The sequence below is a fragment of the Oncorhynchus masou genome, chromosome 6 (assembly GCF_036934945.1).
Source record: "Oncorhynchus masou masou isolate Uvic2021 chromosome 6, UVic_Omas_1.1, whole genome shotgun sequence".
NCBI classification, from domain to species: Eukaryota; Metazoa; Chordata; class Actinopteri; order Salmoniformes; family Salmonidae; genus Oncorhynchus; species Oncorhynchus masou.
The window spans coordinates 77,322,747-77,341,237 of NC_088217.1; the positions used below are offsets into that span (position 1 = coordinate 77,322,747).

The 18,491-nt window shown below is 48.2% G+C and overlaps 3 protein-coding genes across 4 annotated transcripts in view; 2 read left to right on the forward strand and 1 right to left on the reverse strand.

The window, feature by feature from the left end:
* Positions 1-1,327: 1,327 nt before the first annotated feature.
* On the forward strand, positions 1,328-5,408 carry LOC135542698 (neutral cholesterol ester hydrolase 1-like). 2 transcript variants are annotated; one of them, XM_064969831.1, is made up of 7 exons: positions 1,328-1,446; positions 1,666-1,716; positions 2,417-2,660; positions 3,181-3,250; positions 3,454-3,625; positions 3,693-3,832; positions 3,944-5,408. In XM_064969831.1, the coding sequence occupies exons 2-7, from the start codon at positions 1,678-1,680 to the stop codon at positions 4,428-4,430; spliced, it is 1,152 nt and encodes a 383-aa protein (XP_064825903.1). In that variant the 5' UTR covers positions 1,328-1,446; positions 1,666-1,677; the 3' UTR covers positions 4,431-5,408. The 2 variants fall into 2 exon arrangements, with proteins under 2 accessions (XP_064825903.1, XP_064825901.1); XM_064969829.1 differs by having other exon boundaries at positions 1,328-1,716.
* Positions 5,409-5,886: 478 nt separating this feature from the next.
* LOC135542700 (propionyl-CoA carboxylase beta chain, mitochondrial-like) lies at positions 5,887-11,700 on the forward strand. Its single transcript, XM_064969833.1, has 13 exons — positions 5,887-6,140; positions 6,248-6,367; positions 6,491-6,559; positions 6,635-6,691; positions 6,785-6,898; positions 7,004-7,114; positions 7,240-7,469; positions 7,550-7,631; positions 7,711-7,834; positions 7,916-8,023; positions 8,207-8,406; positions 10,248-10,347; positions 10,428-11,700. The coding sequence occupies exons 1-13, from the start codon at positions 5,913-5,915 to the stop codon at positions 10,547-10,549; spliced, it is 1,665 nt and encodes a 554-aa protein (XP_064825905.1). The 5' UTR covers positions 5,887-5,912; the 3' UTR covers positions 10,550-11,700.
* A 42-nt stretch (positions 11,701-11,742) lies between these two features.
* Positions 11,743-18,491, reverse strand: part of LOC135542699 (cohesin subunit SA-1) — a 50,712-nt gene continuing 43,963 nt past the window's right edge. Inside the window, exons 20-26 of the mRNA XM_064969832.1 lie at positions 16,997-17,125; positions 16,701-16,909; positions 15,925-16,102; positions 15,738-15,848; positions 13,546-13,660; positions 13,325-13,405; positions 11,743-13,206 (exon numbers count right to left, since the gene is read on the reverse strand). Of these exons, the coding sequence (XP_064825904.1) occupies positions 13,183-13,206; positions 13,325-13,405; positions 13,546-13,660; positions 15,738-15,848; positions 15,925-16,102; positions 16,701-16,909; positions 16,997-17,125 (847 nt within the window). The 3' untranslated portion in view covers positions 11,743-13,182. The remainder of the gene's footprint in view (positions 13,207-13,324; positions 13,406-13,545; positions 13,661-15,737; positions 15,849-15,924; positions 16,103-16,700; positions 16,910-16,996; positions 17,126-18,491) is intronic.

The window sequence follows — 18,491 nt, forward strand, 5'->3', positions numbered from 1 at the left end:
TGTGGTTGGAGGCCGAGCAGTTGCAAGATCAGGCAGTGATGCAACCTGTCACGATGCTCTCGATGGTGCAGCTGTAAAACCTTTTGAGGATCTGAGGACCCATGCCAAATCTTTTCTGTCTCTGTTCACGACTGTCTTGGTGTGCTTGGACCACTGTTGTGTCATCTGCAAACTTAATAATGGTGTTGGAGTCGTGCCTGGCCGTGCAGTCATGAGTGAACAAGGTGTACAGGAGGGGACTGAGCACGCACCCCTGAGGGGCCCCTGTGATGAGGATCAGCATGGCGGATGTGTTGTTACCTACCCTTACTACCTGGGAGCGGCCCGTCAGGAAGTCCAGGATCCAGTTGCAAAGGGAGGTGTTTAGTCCCAGGGTCCTCAGCTTAGTGATGAGCTTTGAGGGCACTATGGTGTTGAACACTGAGCTGTAGTCAGTGAATAGCATTTTCACATAGTTGTTCCTTTTGTCCAGGTGGGAAAGGGCCATGTGGATTGCAATAGAGATTGCATCATCTGTGGATCTGTTGGTGGAATTTGCAAATTGGAGTGGGACTAGGCTTTCTGGGATAATGGTGTTGATGTGAGCCATGACCAGCCTTTCAAAGCATTTCATGGCTTCAGACGTGGGTGCTACGGTTTGGTAGTAATTTAGGCAGGTTACCTTAGTGTTCTTGGGCACAGGGACTATGGTGGCCTGCTTGAAACATGTTGGTATTACAGACTCACAGACTCAGACAAGGAGAGGTTGAAAATGTCAGTGAAGACACTTGCCAGTTGGTCAGCACATGCTCGGAGTACACGTTCTGGTCATCCGTCTGGCCCTGCGGCCTTGTGAATGTTGACCTGTTTAAAGGTCTTACTCACATAGGCTGCTGCAGAGAGCATGATCACACAGTCGTCCAGAACAGCTGATGCTCTCATGCATGTTTCCGTGTTACTTGCCTCGAAGTGAGCATAGAACTTATTTAGCTTGTCTGGTAGGCTTGTGTCACTTTCTATGAAATCATAAAAAATAGCCCAAGTTCCAAAATAGAAAAGGAATTGCCTTACATTTTATTGTTCAAGTCCCTGAACCAATCAAAGTTGGTTGAATTCATGCAAGTGATTTGGGGTGGAGGTTACTGAAGTTTAGCCATAGATTGGACAGGCTAGGTCTCTGAACCAGTTGGTTTTATATATGGGGTGGAAGTATTTATCTGTAAAGTGAATGAAAATGAATTGATAAAGTAAAAAAAAAAGCTCAGCAAATTGCCGTGGAATTAAGAGCGATGTCATGTGATTTAGAGACTATTGCCACGTTTCATTATCATCCAAAAGTAGGCGTTGCAGTTTTAAGACGTTACCTCTGAGCGGAGGGGAGTAACGTTTTAGCTAAGAAAATACGACACCGAATATGCAAAATTAAGGGGTGTAACTTTTTCCATATCGATAACTGGTTCAGAATAGGTAATTTATATAATTCTTACACGTTCCGTTGAAGCGGTATTAACGAGAGAAGTCGGAATCTTTAATATAAAGCTAACTCAGTCTCATGTTAGGGAGATAGCTAACGTTTGTAATACTGGTGTTTTAAAGATGAAGTTGTCTTCTGTTGTAGTAACATTGATATTAACGGTGGGTGTTTCTTATTACATCTATACACCGTTACCTGCTGCCATCGAGGAGCCTTTGAAACTGATGCTGCTGGACGCCTTATTCCGTGCTATGCTGCAAGTGGTAAGAAACAAGAAGAATGGCTATAAGCGAAATCATACTTTACATTGCATTAGCTTGACAGTTCTTTAAATTCACGAGTAGTAGGCAATGCTTTCTCTATCACTCGACTAATGTATCGCATTCAGGTGCAGCAGGTTTAGGCCGATTGGTTTAAGACACTGAGTTGGAGGCTATACTAGCTAAATAGTTTTTATAATGCAGCTAACATGTGACGCGTTGTAAAGCTAGCTAGTTAGTCTGAACAAGTAGAACATGTGAACTGATTTGGTGATCTAAGTAAAACAATGCTTTACTGTGCTTTCTCCAGCCCTTGTGTGAAATCATATGTGGCTAATTGATTTGAATTAGCTAAATACAGCACAAGCTCTTTTACAGTCCTTGTGTGTGTGTGTGGCCCTTCACCTAGATTTCACATAGTCATGGGGTAAGTAGATTGCTAAAAGTGTCCTCTGGGAGCCCTATCCTGGCCAAGGATCTGTGCTGTCTTGCCAACTCCTATGGTGGTCATTGCCAAGGGTGTGACATTGGCCATGGAGTTGGTAGGACAGAACAAACACTCACTCTCAAGTCAAAGCCCTAGCCCCTAGAACAGGTTTAGCATACTAAACTACCAGGGATACTCCAGCTCTCTGACCTCATTCAAAAGCCTCTCTCTCTCACCCTCTCATCTCCCCCCTATCTCTCTGTCCTTCTCTCCCAGGGTGACCTGTGCCAGTGTCTGGGTCTCAGTCACCACATCCCATGGATTCGGGGGACCATATTGGGGCTGGAGACCCTGGGGGAGATGGCGGGAGGGCAGAGAGGCGGGGTGAGGGTGAGTGACGTGGACTTTGACAGAGTCCCGGTGCGTGTGTACGAGCCCCCGGCCGCGGGGGGAGGAGAGGGGGGTCTGAGGAGGGCTGTGATGTTCTACCATGGAGGAGGATGGGCCCTGGGGGCCACCAGTAAGTGTGTGTGTTTACCAGCATCAACACATCTAGTTCATGATGTAACCCTAATGTAACAACCTTTGATTTCTCACTGTCTTCCTCTCTCTCCTCTACTCCCCCATCTCTCTCGCTTTCTCTCCTCTACTCCCCCATCTCTCTCGCTTTCTCTCCTCTACTCCCCCATCACTCTCACTTTCTCTCCTCTACTCCCCCATCTCTCTCTCTTTCTCTCCTCTACTCCCCCATCTCTCTCTTTCTCTCCTCTACTCCCCCATCTTCCTCTCCTCTACTCCCCCCCACCCCTCTCTTTCTCTCCTTCTCTACTCCCCCCCACCTCTCTCCTTCTCTACTCCCCCCCACCTCTCTCCTTCTCTACTCCCCCCACACCTCTCTCCTTCTCTACTCCCCCCACACCTCTCTCCTTCTCTACTCCCCCCACACCTCTCTCTTTCTCTCCTTCTCTACCCACCCTAACTCTTTCTCTCCTTCTCTACTCACCCAACCTCTCTCTTCCCCCTCCCTGTCTTTCTCTCAGAGATGGGGAGCTATGATGTCTTGTGTAGGCAGATGTCTGATGAGCTGAATGCAGTGGTTGTGTCTGTAGAGTAAGTATGTCTCCTCTTTTCACACTGTATTAGCTTCAGTTACACACACACACACACACACACACACACACACACACTCAATATGAAAGTCTTGGGTTCTTATAATGCCATAGTAACAAGTTAAGGTTTGGACAAAATTGTTATAAGGATAAAGAAGTGTTTTGTAACTTTTACTGTGTGTGTGTGTGTGTGTGTGTGTGTAGGTATCGTCTGGCTCCAGAAGTGCATTTCCCTGTGCAGTATGAGGACTGTCTGGCTGCGGCCAAGCACTTCCTGCAGCCGGGCATTCTGGGAAAGTTGTCTGTGGATCCACAGCGTGTGGCCGTGTCAGGTGACAGCGCTGGAGGAAACCTCGCTGCGGCTGTCGCACAGCAGGTACACACAAACACACACACAAACACGTCTACACAGACACACTAACACACTCTCCCTGTCTTCACAGATCTCGGTAGATGACAGTGTGAGTGTGAAGTTCAGTGTTCAGGCGTTAATCTACCCAGTCCTCCAGGGTCTAGACCTCAACACTCCATCCCACCAACAGAACCACAACATACCCATCCTACACCGCTTTATAATGGCCAGGTACACACACGTACATGTTCACACACACTGGTGCACATCTGCACACACACACAGTCACACACAGTCACACACACACCTGTGTTAGTAACCCTCCTCTCTCTTTCTCCGTAGGTTCTGGCTGCTCTACCTGGGGGTTGATACCTCTCTCCATCCCCTCCTCTTGTCCCCCTCCTTCCTCCATCATCCCTCCATCCCTCCCTCCCTCCGCTCCCATCTCAACTGGACCAACCTTCTGCCAGCCAAACACATTAAGCATTACAAGCCTGTTGTCGTGGAGATGGGGTCACAGGAGGTCATGGGGCAGGAGGGCAATCTTCTCCCGGTGTTGTTGGATGTCCGAGCGGCGCCGCTGCTGGCGGAACAGGGGGTTCTGGGTAGAACGCCGCGAGCTTACATTCTAACATGTGAGTACGATGTGCTCAGAGATGATGGGTTGATGTACACCAGGAGGTTACAGGACGCGGGCGTCACGGTTTCCAGCCATCACTATGACGATGGTTTCCACGGCGCCTTGAGTTTTGCACACTGGCCATTTTTCTTTGATGTGGGGAAAAGAATGATCAGAGGATACATGGACTGGCTGCAGGAAAACCTCTAGTGTGTGTGTGTGTGTGTGTGTGTGTGTGTGTGTGTGTGCGCGCGCAACTCCAAAGCCATCTTGCAGTCAGAATTTCAGAGCAATGTTCAGGTTACACAAGCAGATGTTTTAAGGCTTTTAAACTGGGTTCAACCTGATTGTTGACCTGGGTGTCTCTCTTACTGGGTTAAACTGGATCAAACTGGGTTGGACGGGTGTTTTAAACTGTGTTAGAATGTAAGAATATAACAGAGACACCGTTCCCTGATTTGTAGCTGTTTGCACTCTGGGGTGTGTGTGTGTGTCACAATATGTTTGGTTCCGTTAAACACACACCATCCTATCCCAGCTCTGCTCACCTGACCTAAACAATACATATGCTGTGTTTTAAACATACAGTCTGTTATCTGTCTGTCAAACTAATACACTAAAATAAACGTCCATCTAAGCCAATCAATGTGCAGTGTTAGAATGTAGTAATCTGGGTAATCTGATAACAGTCCTAGTTCTAGACTAGATTGGGTTAAATTATGTTATGTGCACAACTGGCTTACACATCAATGCAATCTATAAAGAATTGTGCCTCTATGGAAAAACCATGAAGACTCAAAAGGTAGGGTCATACAACACGATCCCCTGGTGCTGTAAAAAGCAATAACACAACTTGAAAAATAAGTTATTGAGTGAGGACTTCATCTACAACCAGACTGTATTTACACACTTCATCTACAACCAGACTGTATTTACACACTTCATCTACAACCAGACTGTATTTACACACTTCATCTACTACCAGACTGTATTTACACACTTCATCTACTACCAGACTGTATTTACACACTTCATCTGACAACGCTGTGAGAGCTTGATTGTTTTCCACTGAACAGAAGGGTCTCAGTTGTCCCCAGTAACTGCTGCTGGGTGTCAGTACTTTATGTACAATTATGATTGTAATGGGTGCTAGATGTTTAACCCTCCAATAAATATGAATCAGTTTGAGTGTTTCTCTTGTTTTTATACTGTAGGCTTACAGTGTTACACATACATACACACAGCCAGTACACTATACACACTTGAGTTTCAAAACGATTTCAACATATAGATGAGTGACACATGTATAATGCATAATACATTTAGCATGTTACTTATTCTACCAATCCAATGATGTTAGCTCTACAACAGTGCTTAGGAAAGGAGTTGTGGCTAGGAGGGAAGGGGCAAAGGGCGTCGGTCAGACCGACCAATCACAGAGGAGATGCCAAACCAACTTTCTGGGGAGTGTAGTTTGTATTTCCATGATATTCAGACCAAACATCAATCTTCAACCCCTCAAGGTTGACCTATCATATACGGTTCTAAATATGTTGACACGTCAAGTCAACCCCCCTCCAGATCTACCTCGTTTTTGACTGGCCATTAAAAAAAATAACGTCTGGTGATTGGCTCAATCGCGCGTCACTTTCCTACAGTGCCCACCCACCCTGGCACGTCAGTCAGACAGCAATGGCGGCCTTCGCTGTAGCACGGAGTAGCTGTGGTCTGCTTTCCGGACTAAAAGCTTCTTTTAAAACATTCGGACAGGTAAAACATGGCGTGGCTTCGGCAGCGGTTGCACAGTCGCGGCGGTGGTATTCCGTTAGTCATCTCTCCGTCCAGGAGAGGATAGACAGAAAGAGAAATGCTGCGCTGATCGGAGGAGGTCAGAAGAGAATTGACGCGCAACACAAAAGGGTAAATAATCTGTGCATGCGCAAGTGTCTGTCAGTTTGGTGTATTTATCTGTTTGCCTGTCTGTCGGTCCGTTTAACGTTTTGTCTGTGTAATGATCTTCTCCACAGGGGAAGCTGACAGCCAGAGAGAGAGTTGAGCTCCTGTTGGATAAAGACTCGTTTGTAGAGTGTGACATGTTTGTGGAACATCGCTGCTCTGACTTCGGCATGGAAGAGGACCACAACAAGGTAACACTAAAGCATAGAGGTTCCTACATTTTATCCAGCCTATGGACAAAATGGAATAAACTGATTTAATTAAAAAAAAATTGATTCGTCATCAATATGGTTTCAGCTTCCCACTCCCTCTAGTTCGCAGGGGACAGTGTGGTGACTGGACAGGGGAGGATCAACGGAAGGCTGGTGTACGTCTTCAGTCAGGTACACACACACACACACACACACCAAAGTAGTTACCATTTATTTTCACAATAAATGTCTCTTGCTCTGTCTTAGGACTTCACAGTATTTGGAGGCAGTCTGTCTGGGGCTCACGCACAGAAGATCTGTAAGGTAGGAGGACGGGCTCACTCTCCAGGGCCTGGTGGTTCACACCACTCCTGCTTCTCATTCATTACTTCTAGTCACATCCCTTTTTGTCTGTAGATCATGGACCAGGCCATGATGGTGGGTGCTCCAGTCATTGGTCTAAACGACTCTGGTGGAGCCAGGATCCAGGAGGGGGTGGAGTCACTGGCTGGATACGCCGACATCTTCCTGGTAAGGGGGCGGGGCTTGATTCGACTGGTTACTGGGATGAGGATGACAGCAAAGAAATGACATCGCTTCTAAAATGTAACTCTCCCGGTCTCTTTGTCTCTGTAGAGGAATGTGATGGCTTCAGGTGTGGTTCCTCAGATCTCTCTGATCATGGGTCCCTGTGCTGGAGGAGCTGTCTACTCTCCTGCCCTGACCGACTTCACCTTTATGGTCAAGGTAAGACACACACGGTATAGGAGAACCACAGGACCCTTCCTGCATAGATGCACTGTACAATTAATACAACTAACATGGGTTATATCCAGATCTTTGATTGTGTGTGTGTGTGTGTGTGTGTGTAGGACACCTCATACCTGTTCATCACAGGTCCTGACGTAGTGAAGTCTGTCACCAATGAAGACGTCACTCAGGAGGAACTGGGAGGAGCTAAAACACACACCGCCGTGTCAGGCGTCGCTCACCGTGCGTTTGAGAACGACATCGATGCTCTGCTCAACCTCCGAAACTTCTTCAACTTCCTTCCTCTTAGCAACCAGGACCCCGCCCCTGTTACCGAGTGCCACGACCCCAGGTACCCAATCACAGAACTGAACATGTAATCCATGGGAAGGGCCTTTGGAGGATGTTTGATCTCATCCCTCTCCTCTCCAGTGATAGACTGGTTCCTGGTCTGGACACCATTGTTCCCTTTGAGACCACTAAAGCCTACAACATGCTGGACATCATCCAGGGGGTAGGACGGACACACGCACACACACACACACACACACACACACAGCCTGTTGTCTATTGATCTGTGGGTTTAACTTTAGATTGCGGACGAGAGGGAGTTCTTTGAGATCATGCCTAACTACGCTAAAAACATCGTAGTGGGATTCGCTCGCATGAACGGACGAACTGTTGGAATTGTAGGGAATCAACCTAAAGTAGCGTCTGGTGAGTAGAAGAGTCGGATGGATTAGTGATGATGATGGTTATGATGACGGTGGTGATGATGCTTCTCCTGTGTGTGTGCAGGTTGCTTGGACATTAACTCATCAGTGAAGGGAGCTCGCTTCGTTCGTTTCTGCGACGCTTTCAACATCCCCATCCTCACCTTCGTGGATGTGCCCGGCTTCCTGCCAGGTAGTGCGCAAGTCTGACTTTCCTCATGAATAATTGGCACGTGAACAAGTAAATGTCTCACTTGACAGCTTTCGCATAAATTGTGAAACCGTCGTACTGCGATCAACTGTCGTGTTTTGATTCAAAACAAGTTTAAGATTTTTTCAAACCAGAGGATTCCACCTTCCTCGCCGTTTCTCTCAGGTACGTCGCAGGAGTATGGCGGTATCATCCGACACGGGGCCAAGCTACTGTTTGCCTTTGCTGAGGCCACCGTCCCCAAGATCACCATCATCACTAGGAAGGCCTACGGAGGAGCGTATGACGTCATGAGTTCCAAGCACCTGAGAGGAGATGTGAACTACGCCTGGCCTTCTGCAGAGGTGGCCGTGATGGGAGCCAAGGTAACAACACACACAAGACCATGGTAACACAACACACACAAGACCATGGTAACACAAGACCAAGGTAACACAACACACAGAAGACCATGGTAACACAAGACCAAGGTAACACAACACACAGAAGACCATGGTAACACAAGACCAAGGTAACACAACACACAGAAGACCATGGTAACACAAGACCAAGGTAACACAACACACAGAAGACCATGGTAACACAAGACCAAGGTAACACAACACACAGAAGACCATGGTAACACAAGACCAAGGTAACACAACACACAGAAGACCATGGTAACACAAGACCAAGGTAACACAACACACAGAAGACCATGGTAACACAAGACCAAGGTAACACAACACACAGAAGACCATGGTAACACAAGACCAAGGTAACACAACACACAGAAGACCATGGTAACACAAGACCAAGGTAACACAACACACAGAAGACCATGGTAACACAAGACCAAGGTAACACAACACACACAAGACCATGGTAACACAAGACCAAGGTAACACAACACACAGAAGACCATGGTAACACAAGACCAAGGTAACACAACACACAGAAGACCATGGTAACACAAGACCAAGGTAACACAACACACAGAAGACCATGGTAACACAAGACCAAGGTAACACAACACACAGAAGACCATGGTAACACAAGACCAAGGTAACACAACACACAGAAGACCATGGTAACACAAGACCAAGGTAACACAACACACAGAAGACCATGGTAACACAAGACCAAGGTAACACAACACACAGAAGACCATGGTAACACAAGACCAAGGTAACACAACACACAGAAGACCATGGTAACACAAGACCAAGGTAACACAACACACAGAAGACCATGGTAACACAAGACCAAGGTAACACAACACACAGAAGACCATGGTAACACAAGACCAAGGTAACACAACACACAGAAGACCATGGTAACACAAGACCAAGGTAACACAACACACAGAAGACCATGGTAACACAAGACCAAGGTAACACAACACACAGAAGACCATGGTAACACAAGACCAAGGTAACACAACACACAGAAGACCATGGTAACACAAGACCAAGGTAACACAACACACAGAAGACCATGGTAACACAAGACCAAGGTAACACAACACACAGAAGACCATGGTAACACAAGACCAAGGTAACACAACACACAGAAGACCATGGTAACACAAGACCAAGGTAACACAACACACAGAAGACCATGGTAACACAAGACCAAGGTAACACAACACACAGAAGACCATGGTAACACAAGACCAAGGTAACACAACACACAGAAGACCATGGTAACACAAGACCAAGGTAACACAACACACAGAAGACCATGGTAACACAAGACCAAGGTAACACAACACACAGAAGACCATGGTAACACAAGACCAAGGTAACACAACACACAGAAGACCATGGTAACACAAGACCAAGGTAACACAACACACAGAAGACCATGGTAACACAAGACCAAGGTAACACAACACACAGAAGACCATGGTAACACAAGACCAAGGTAACACAACACACAGAAGACCATGGTAACACAAGACCAAGGTAACACAACACACAGAAGACCATGGTAACACAAGACCAAGGTAACACAACACACAGAAGACCATGGTAACACAAGACCAAGGTAACACAACACACAGAAGACCATGGTAACACAAGACCAAGGTAACACAACACACACAAGACCATGGTAACACACGCATACTTCTAGCCATGGCAACATTCACAATGTCAAAATGGGAAAAGGTCAGTACTCACTTGAAAACATTCCCAACATGTCTGCCTCTCTAACATGTTCCCAGGGTGCTGTACAGATCATCTTCAGAGGGAAATCCAACCAGGCAGAGCAGGAGGCTGAATACGTAGAGAAGTTTGCCAACCCTTTCCCTGCCGCTGTCAGAGGTACTACACACACACACACACACACATCCATTCCAACAAACTGTACACCCGCTCCCCCGTTGTAACCGTGTGTGTTTTAGGGTTCGTGGATGACATCATCGTGCCGTCGACCACCCGGAAGAGGATCTGTAGGGATCTGGAGGTTCTGGCCTCCAAGAAACAGACCAACCCCTGGAAGAAACACGCCAACATCCCACTCTAACAGACACCTTCAACCACCCGACCTGTCTCTCACTTCACCTTAGATCAGGGCTCTTCAGCTCTGTTCCTGGAGAGCTACCATCCTGTTGGTTAACTCCAACCCTGTTCCTTGAGAGCTACCATCCTGTTGGTTAACTCCAACCCTGCTCCTGGAGAGCTACCATCCTGTTGGTTAACTCCAACCCTGCTCCTGGAGAGCTACCATCCTGTTGGTTAACTCCAACCCTGCTCCTGGAGAGCTACCATCCTGTTGGTTAACTCCAACCCTGCTCCTAGAGAGATACTGTCCTGTAGGTTTTCGCTCAAACCCCAATCTAGCCACCTGATTCTAGTAATTAGCTGGTTGATAAACAATCAGGTTAGTTACAACTGGGGTTGGATCAAAAACCTCCAGGAGGGTAGCTCTCCAGGAACAGGGTTAGAGAGACCTGGCTTCGATCAATTTATGTCTCTAATCCTGTGGGACTTGTTTGGAAGAATCAGTTGTTTTCTACCTGGTTAAATTAACACACCTGCCGTGAGTCCATAGACTAGTTTATTAAATAAAAATGTCTCTTTGTCTGCGTGTGAGACAGAACGTTATATCCCAATGGTAGTTTGAACATGTGTGTGATAATCAGCTAAGCCACCAATGCTGGAAGAAGTACCCACTTGTCATAATTGACTAAAAGTAAAGATGCCTTAATAGAAAATGACTCATACTTTTGATACTTAACGCTAACTAGATGGCACCATTTTGTTTTTTCATATCCAGGGGCACACTAAAAGAATGTGTTTAGTGAGTCTTCCAGATCAGAGGCAGTAAGGATGACCAGGGATGTTGTCTTGCTAAGCATTGAAAATGTACAGATACTGTTGTTGCTCCATAGTTGTCTTTTTATATCATTTGTTAAGTTACTGTCTTGGAGCTCTACGGATAAGTCCTTGGACATACTGTGGGACCTTATATGGACAGGTGTGTGCCTGTCCAATCAAGTTATGGAAACAGGATGCACCTGAGCTCAATTTGAGTCTCGTAGCAAAGGGTCTGAATACTTTGGTAAATGTGCAAAAATGTCAACCTGTTTTCACTTTGTCATTATGGGGTATTGAGAGAAACATTTAATAAAGTTTGGAATAAGGCAAGGGGTCTGAATAATTCCAAAGGCACTGTATGGAGTCTATTCTTAGAACCAAAACACACACAATCCAAAATTAGATTACAGATTTTATTTATTTAAAAAAGATAAGTTCAACAAGTTCACAGGAAGAAAAAAAGTATTTTAGAAGGTTAAAGGGCAGGTGATGCCATCGCTACAGAAATAACCAATCATCTCAGATATTTACAGAAGGGCAGCTTAACCAGCCAGCAGAAGAACAATAGGGATGGGTCAAAGTGATAAGACAACCAATCAACTTGTGTAACTACAGCCACAAGACTGGAGGGGTATTCTCTGCTGGTCTCCACCTTCATATGCACTGATCTGAAAAGAGGACAGGTGAAATGAATATGGTAGAAGGCTACTGGATATTAGCGGTTACCTGTCCAGTTCTTCCTCATCAGTGCAGAGGGAGAGGAAGTCACTTTAGACTGAGTCTGCACGACACCTACGGTCGCACTGGACACACCCTTATATGGCGCTTAACAGGCTGGGTATCCATGGCAACAGCCTGAGCAGTAGGGACTAATCAGATAAGCATTTAGGCAACCGTTTGGCAACAAACAAGATACTTTTTCAGAAAGATAACTGTACAAATATCAGAACAAAAAACTTAAAACTCACTTGTTTTAAAACTTTGTACTAAAGCTACTGAAATTCAAAATATATTTATTTTTAAAACGTTTTTAAAAAGCTGCGATTCAACCGTGAGTATGTCTGTCTGGAGCTGAGGGGGAGGGGCTTGGGATTTGGCTATGACGTCACAGCCTCTTGTATGGCCAATGAGAACTCTTCTAGTTCTGTCTCATTGGTTGCTGTTTGGTGTATTTGCCAATAAAACTAAATAAAGGATATTCTCAACACTATCAAAGGGGAAGAGATAGTAAAGAGGGACGAGACAGGAGTGAGAGTAAAGAAATGAAAGAGTAAAGAATTATCACATTTAATATCAAGTTCCATCGGGGGGGGACTATACATGACGTCGGAAGTGGAACGAAACAACCATACAACTGTGTGGCATGGGGGATTGTATAGCCGGGCGCACAGGGCCACGAAAACCACAGAGCTAGTGGAGAGATTAGCCAAAACGCTAACAATAACAGGAAGTTAAAACAAGTCAGTGGGAACAAACAAGAAGGGCCAAAGTTTACAATATTTTTTAAGAAATGTTGAACAATGTTTTGTACGATATTCTGTCCGGTTTGTAGCCAACACACCCACACGTCCACTGAACAATAAAAGATCTTCTCTATGTACGATAGATACTCTGTACGATATTTTGTCCGAAATTCTCAGGGTTGAGCGGGATCCTTCGGCCGGCCAGTGAGTGTTTCTCTGGAAGGGATCCACTCCACACACACACACAAAGCTGTCAACTGGCTGATCAGAGTTCGAGTGTGTGTGATAAAAGTTCTGACAGACAGTCTGATGTTTGATTGACAGCTCATCATGTCGAAGGCTCCTCCCCCTTTCAGGAAGGACTGGGAACACTGGATCAGAACATGGGCATGGTGAAACCCTGGGATAACGAACAAAAGAGATGTCGTTAAATGACAAATATCATCATGGATCATGTTTTAGATGTCTTAGGGTCACACTGGTTTACCACTGCAAGGCTGTGTGTGTGTTCTGCTTACCGACTCGTCCTCGATCATGGCTGCTGAGTCGAAGAAGTCTGGTCTGAGCTCCGCCCTCTCACGCCTGTTCCTGGAGGGAGGCTGGAACGACAGAACGCCAGAATCAACGAATGAAGCGATACACACTGGACGAATTACACAACAGAATCGTCGACCGAAAAGACAATCAAACACAACAGACAGGAAGTGATGTCACAACAACAGGAAGTGACGCCACTAACCAGGTCAATGACCATGGTGTCTTCGAACTCCTCGTTCATGTCCTCCAGTTGACCTCGCGAAGACATCATGACGTCCTCAAAGATTGGCTCTGCGTCATCCTCCATCAAACCACGACTAGAGAGAGAGGTGAGGGGGGGTCAGTACACACACACACTAGACTAGAGAGAGAGGGGGTCAGTAAATACACACACTAGACTAGAGAGAGAGAGGTGGGGGGGGGGTCAGTAAATACACACACTAGACTAGAGAGAGGTGGGGGGGAGGGTCAGTAAATACACACACTAGACTAGAGAGAGGTGGGGGAGGGTCAGTAAATACACACACTAGACTAGAGAGAGGTGGGGGGGAGGGTCAGTAAATACACACACTAGACTAGAGAGAGGTGGGGGGGGTCAGTAAATACACACACTAGACTAGAGAGAGAGGTGGGGGGGGTCAGTAAATACACACACTAGACTAGAGAGAGAGGTGGGGGGGAGGGTCAGTAAATACACACACTAGACTAGAGAGAGAGAGGTGGGGGGGAGGGTCAGTAAATACACACACTAGACTAGAGAGAGAGGTGGGGGGGAGGGTCAGTAAATACATACACTAGACTAGAGAGAGGTGGGGGAGGGTCAGTAAATACACACACTAGACTAGAGAGAGGTGGGGGGGAGGGTCAGTAAATACACACACTAGACTAGAGAGAGGTGGGGGGGGTCAGTAAATACACACACTAGACTAGAGAGAGAGGTGGGGGGTCAGTACACACACACACTAGACTAGAGAGAGAGGTGGGGGGGTCAGTACATACACACACTAGACTAGAGAGAGAGGGGGTCAGTAAATACACACACTAGACTAGAGAGAGAGAGGTGGGGGGGTCAGTAAATACACACACTAGACTAGAGAGAGGTGGGGGGGTCAGTACATACACACACTAGACTAGAGAGAGAGAGTGGGGGGGTCAGTACATACACACACTAGACTAGAGAGAGAGAGGTGGGGGGGTCAGTACATACACACACTAGACTAGAGAGAGAGAGTGGGTGGGGGGGGGTCAGTACATACACACACTAGACTAGAGAGAGGTGGGGGGCTCAGTACATACACACACTAGACTAGAGAGAGGGGGTCAGTAAATACACACACTAGACTAGAGAGAGAGGTGGGGGGGTCAGTACATACACTAGACTAGAGAGAGAGAGGTGGGGGGGGTCAGTACATACACACACTAGAGAGAGAGAGGTGGGGGGGTCAGTACATACACACACTAGACTAGAGAGAGAGGTGGGGGGGTCAGTACATACACACACTAGACTAGAGAGAGAGGTGGGAGGGGGTCAGTAAATACACACACTAGACACACGGACTTGACACGGACTAGACGCGCGCACACACACTAGACACACGCGAACGCGCACACTAGGCACGTGCACACACACACTAGGCACGTGCACACACACACTAGGCACGTGCACACACACACTAGACACGTGCACACACACACTAGACACGTGCACACACACACTAGACACGTGCACACACACACTAGACACGTGCACACACACACTAGACACGTGCACACACACACTAGACACGTGCACACACACACTAGACACGTGCGCACACACACTAGACACGTGCGCACACACACTAGACACGTGCGCACACACACTAGACACGTGCGCACACACACTAGACACGTGCGCACACACACTAGACACGTGCGCACACACACTAGACACGTGCGCACACACACTAGACACGTGCGCACACACACTAGACACGTGCGCACACACACTAGACACGTGCGCACACACACTAGACACGTGCGCACACACACTAGACACGTGCGCACACACACTAGACACGTGCGCACACACACTAGACACGTGCGCACACACACTAGACACGTGCGCACACACACTAGACACGTGCGCACACACACTAGACACGCGCACACACACTAGACACGCGCACACACACTAGACACGTGCACACACACTAGACACGTGCACACACACTAGACACGTGCACACACACTAGACACGTGCACACACACTAGACACGTGCACACACACTAGACACGTGCACACACACTAGACACGTGCACACACACTAGACACGTGCACACACACTAGACACGTGCACACACACTAGACACGTGCACACACACTAGACACGTGCACACACACTAGACACGTACACAGTTTGTCTGACAGTCTGGTTGCGGGCCTTCATGTAGTTCATGGCTGTTCTATCCTTCCTGCTGTCCTCCATCTTCTGTTGGCCGAGCCAAGACATCTGCATCTGGGGACTGCAGAGGAGAGGGTTACACACACACACACACACACACACACTGCACGTGCGTACACACACACACACACACTTACTTGTGTACATAGTCGTTCTCTGAGCCAGGTTCAGAGTCGTGGTCAGGTAGGTGTGTGTCCGCCGCCTGCCTTGGGTTTTCTCTGAGGACGGTGGAGGTGAGCTGAGGGGTGGTTAGCGCCCCCGGTGTCTGGAGGCTGTCATTACCACGAAGCCAGGAGGCCTCCACACTACTCTCCTCTAGTGGGCCGACAGAGAGAGAGAGACGGAGAAAAACACATTTTAGCAACATCTGCAGGTACTTGTATTTACACGGGGAGTGTACAAAACATTAAGAACACCTGCTCTTTCCATGACAGGTGACAGCTATGATCCCTTATTGACGTCACATGTTAAATCCACTTCAGTGTAGATGGAGGAGACAGGCTAAAGAAGGACATGGATTGTGTGTGTGTGGCATTCAGAGGGTGAATGGGGGAGATAAAAGACTGAAGTGCCTTTGAACAGGGTATGATGGTAGGTGGCAGGCACACCGGTTTGTGTCAAGAACTGTAACGCTGCTGAGTTTTTCACACTCAACAGTTCACACTCAACTCCCGTGTGTATCAAGAATGGTTCACCACCCAGAAGACATCCAGCCAACTTGACACAACTGTGGGAAGCATTAGAGTCAACATGGGCCAGCATCCCTGTGGAACGCTTTCCACACCTTGACTAGTCCATGCCCCGATGAATTGAGGCTGTTCTGAGGGCAAAAGGAAGTGCAACTGAATATTAGGAAGATGTTCCTAATGTTTAGTACCCTCAGTGCATGTCTCTGTGTGAGAGATAGACCCACCCTCGATGCGTTTACTCTTGTGTATTGGCGTCCGTCCCTTCTTGCTGCGGATGGAGCTGGTCTTGCTGCTGGCGCCTGACGTTACCGACATCCGGTCCCCATCCTCTCCTCCTGTTAGCAGACTGTTCCGGTAGGAGATTAAGGGCAGCCACACGTCCTCGCGACGCTCAGACATAGACTCCGACATAAACTTCTCCAGATACGAGTGACTGGGAGGAGGAGAGAGACGGGTTACACACACAGTCTGCTTATTGTGACATAATAATTTGACACACACACACAGGGCAGGTACTTACACAGTCTTCTTGTCCTGTCGCAGCAGTTTGGAGGAGAACTCTGAGAGGACCTCTAGGAAGGCCAGGTTAGGAGGAGGGAACTCTGCACCATGGGGGTTCTGGTACTTAAAGGCAAACTCTATACCATCTCTGTGGAGGGGGGGAGACCGGAAGAGAGACGAGGGGGGAGACAGGAAAAGAGACAGGACGAGGGACGAGGGGGGGGAAGAGAGACGAGGGACGAGACAGGAAGAGAGACGGGAAGAGAGACGGGAAGAGAGACGAGGGGGGAGACGGGAAGAGAGACGAGGGGGAGACGGGAAGAGAGACGAGGGGGAGACGGGAAGAGAGACGAGGGGGAGACCGGAAGAGAGACGAGGGGGGAGACAGGAAAAGAGACAGGACGAGGGACGAGGGGGGAAGAGAGACGAGGGACGAGACAGGAAGAGAGACGGGAAGAGAGACGGGAAGAGAGACGAGGGGGAGACGGGAAGAGAGACGAGGGGGAGACGGGAAGAGAGACGAGGGGGAGACCGGAAGAGAGACGAGGGGGAGACCGGAAGAGAGACAGGACGAGGGACGAGGGGGGGGAAGAGAGACGAGGGACGAGACGGGAAGAGAGACGGGAAGAGAGACGGGAAGAGAGACGGGAAGAGAGACAGGACGAGGGACGAGGGGGGGGAAGAGAGACGAGGGACGAGACGGGAAGAGAGACGGGAAGAGAGACGGGAAGAGAGACGGGAAGAGAGACGAGGGGGGAGACGGGAAGAGAGACGAGGGGGGAGACGGGAAGAGAGACGAGGGGGAGACGGGAAGAGAGACGAGGGGGAGACGAGGGGGAGACGGGAAGAGAGACGAGGGGGGAGACGGGAAGAGAGACGAGGGGGGAGACGGGAAGAGAGACGAGGGGTGAGACAGAAAGAGAGAGACGAGGGGGGGGGAAGAGAGACGAGGGGTGAGAGGAAGAGAGACGAGGGGGGAGAGACATAATCAGCTTAAGAATCTGTGTGTGTGTGTGTGTGTGTGTTGGGTCTGGGTGTGTGTGCGTGTGTTGGGTCTGTGTGTGTGTGTGTTGGATCTGTGTTGGGTGTGTGTGTGTTGGGTCTGTGTGTGTGTGTGTTGGGTCTGTGTGTGTGCGTGTGTTGGGTCTGTGTGTGTGTTGGGTGTGTGTGTTGGGTCTGTGTGTGTGTTGGGTGTGTGTGTTGGGTCTGTGTGTGTGTGTGTGTTGGGTGTGTGTGTTGGGTCTGTGTGTGTGTGTGTGTTGGGTCTGTGTGTGTGTGTGTTGGGTCTGTGTGTGTGTGTGTGTGTGTGTGTTGGGTCTGTGTGTGTGTGTGTGTGTTGGGTCTGTGTGTGTGTGTGTTGGGTCTGTGTGTGTGTGTGTTGGGTCTGTGTGTGTGTGTGTGTGTGTTGGGTCTGTGTGTGTGTGTGTGTGTGTGTTGGGTCTGTGTGTGTGTGTGTGTTGGGTGTGTTTGTGTGTGTTGGGTCTGTGTGTGTGTGTGTGTGTGTGTTTGTGTGT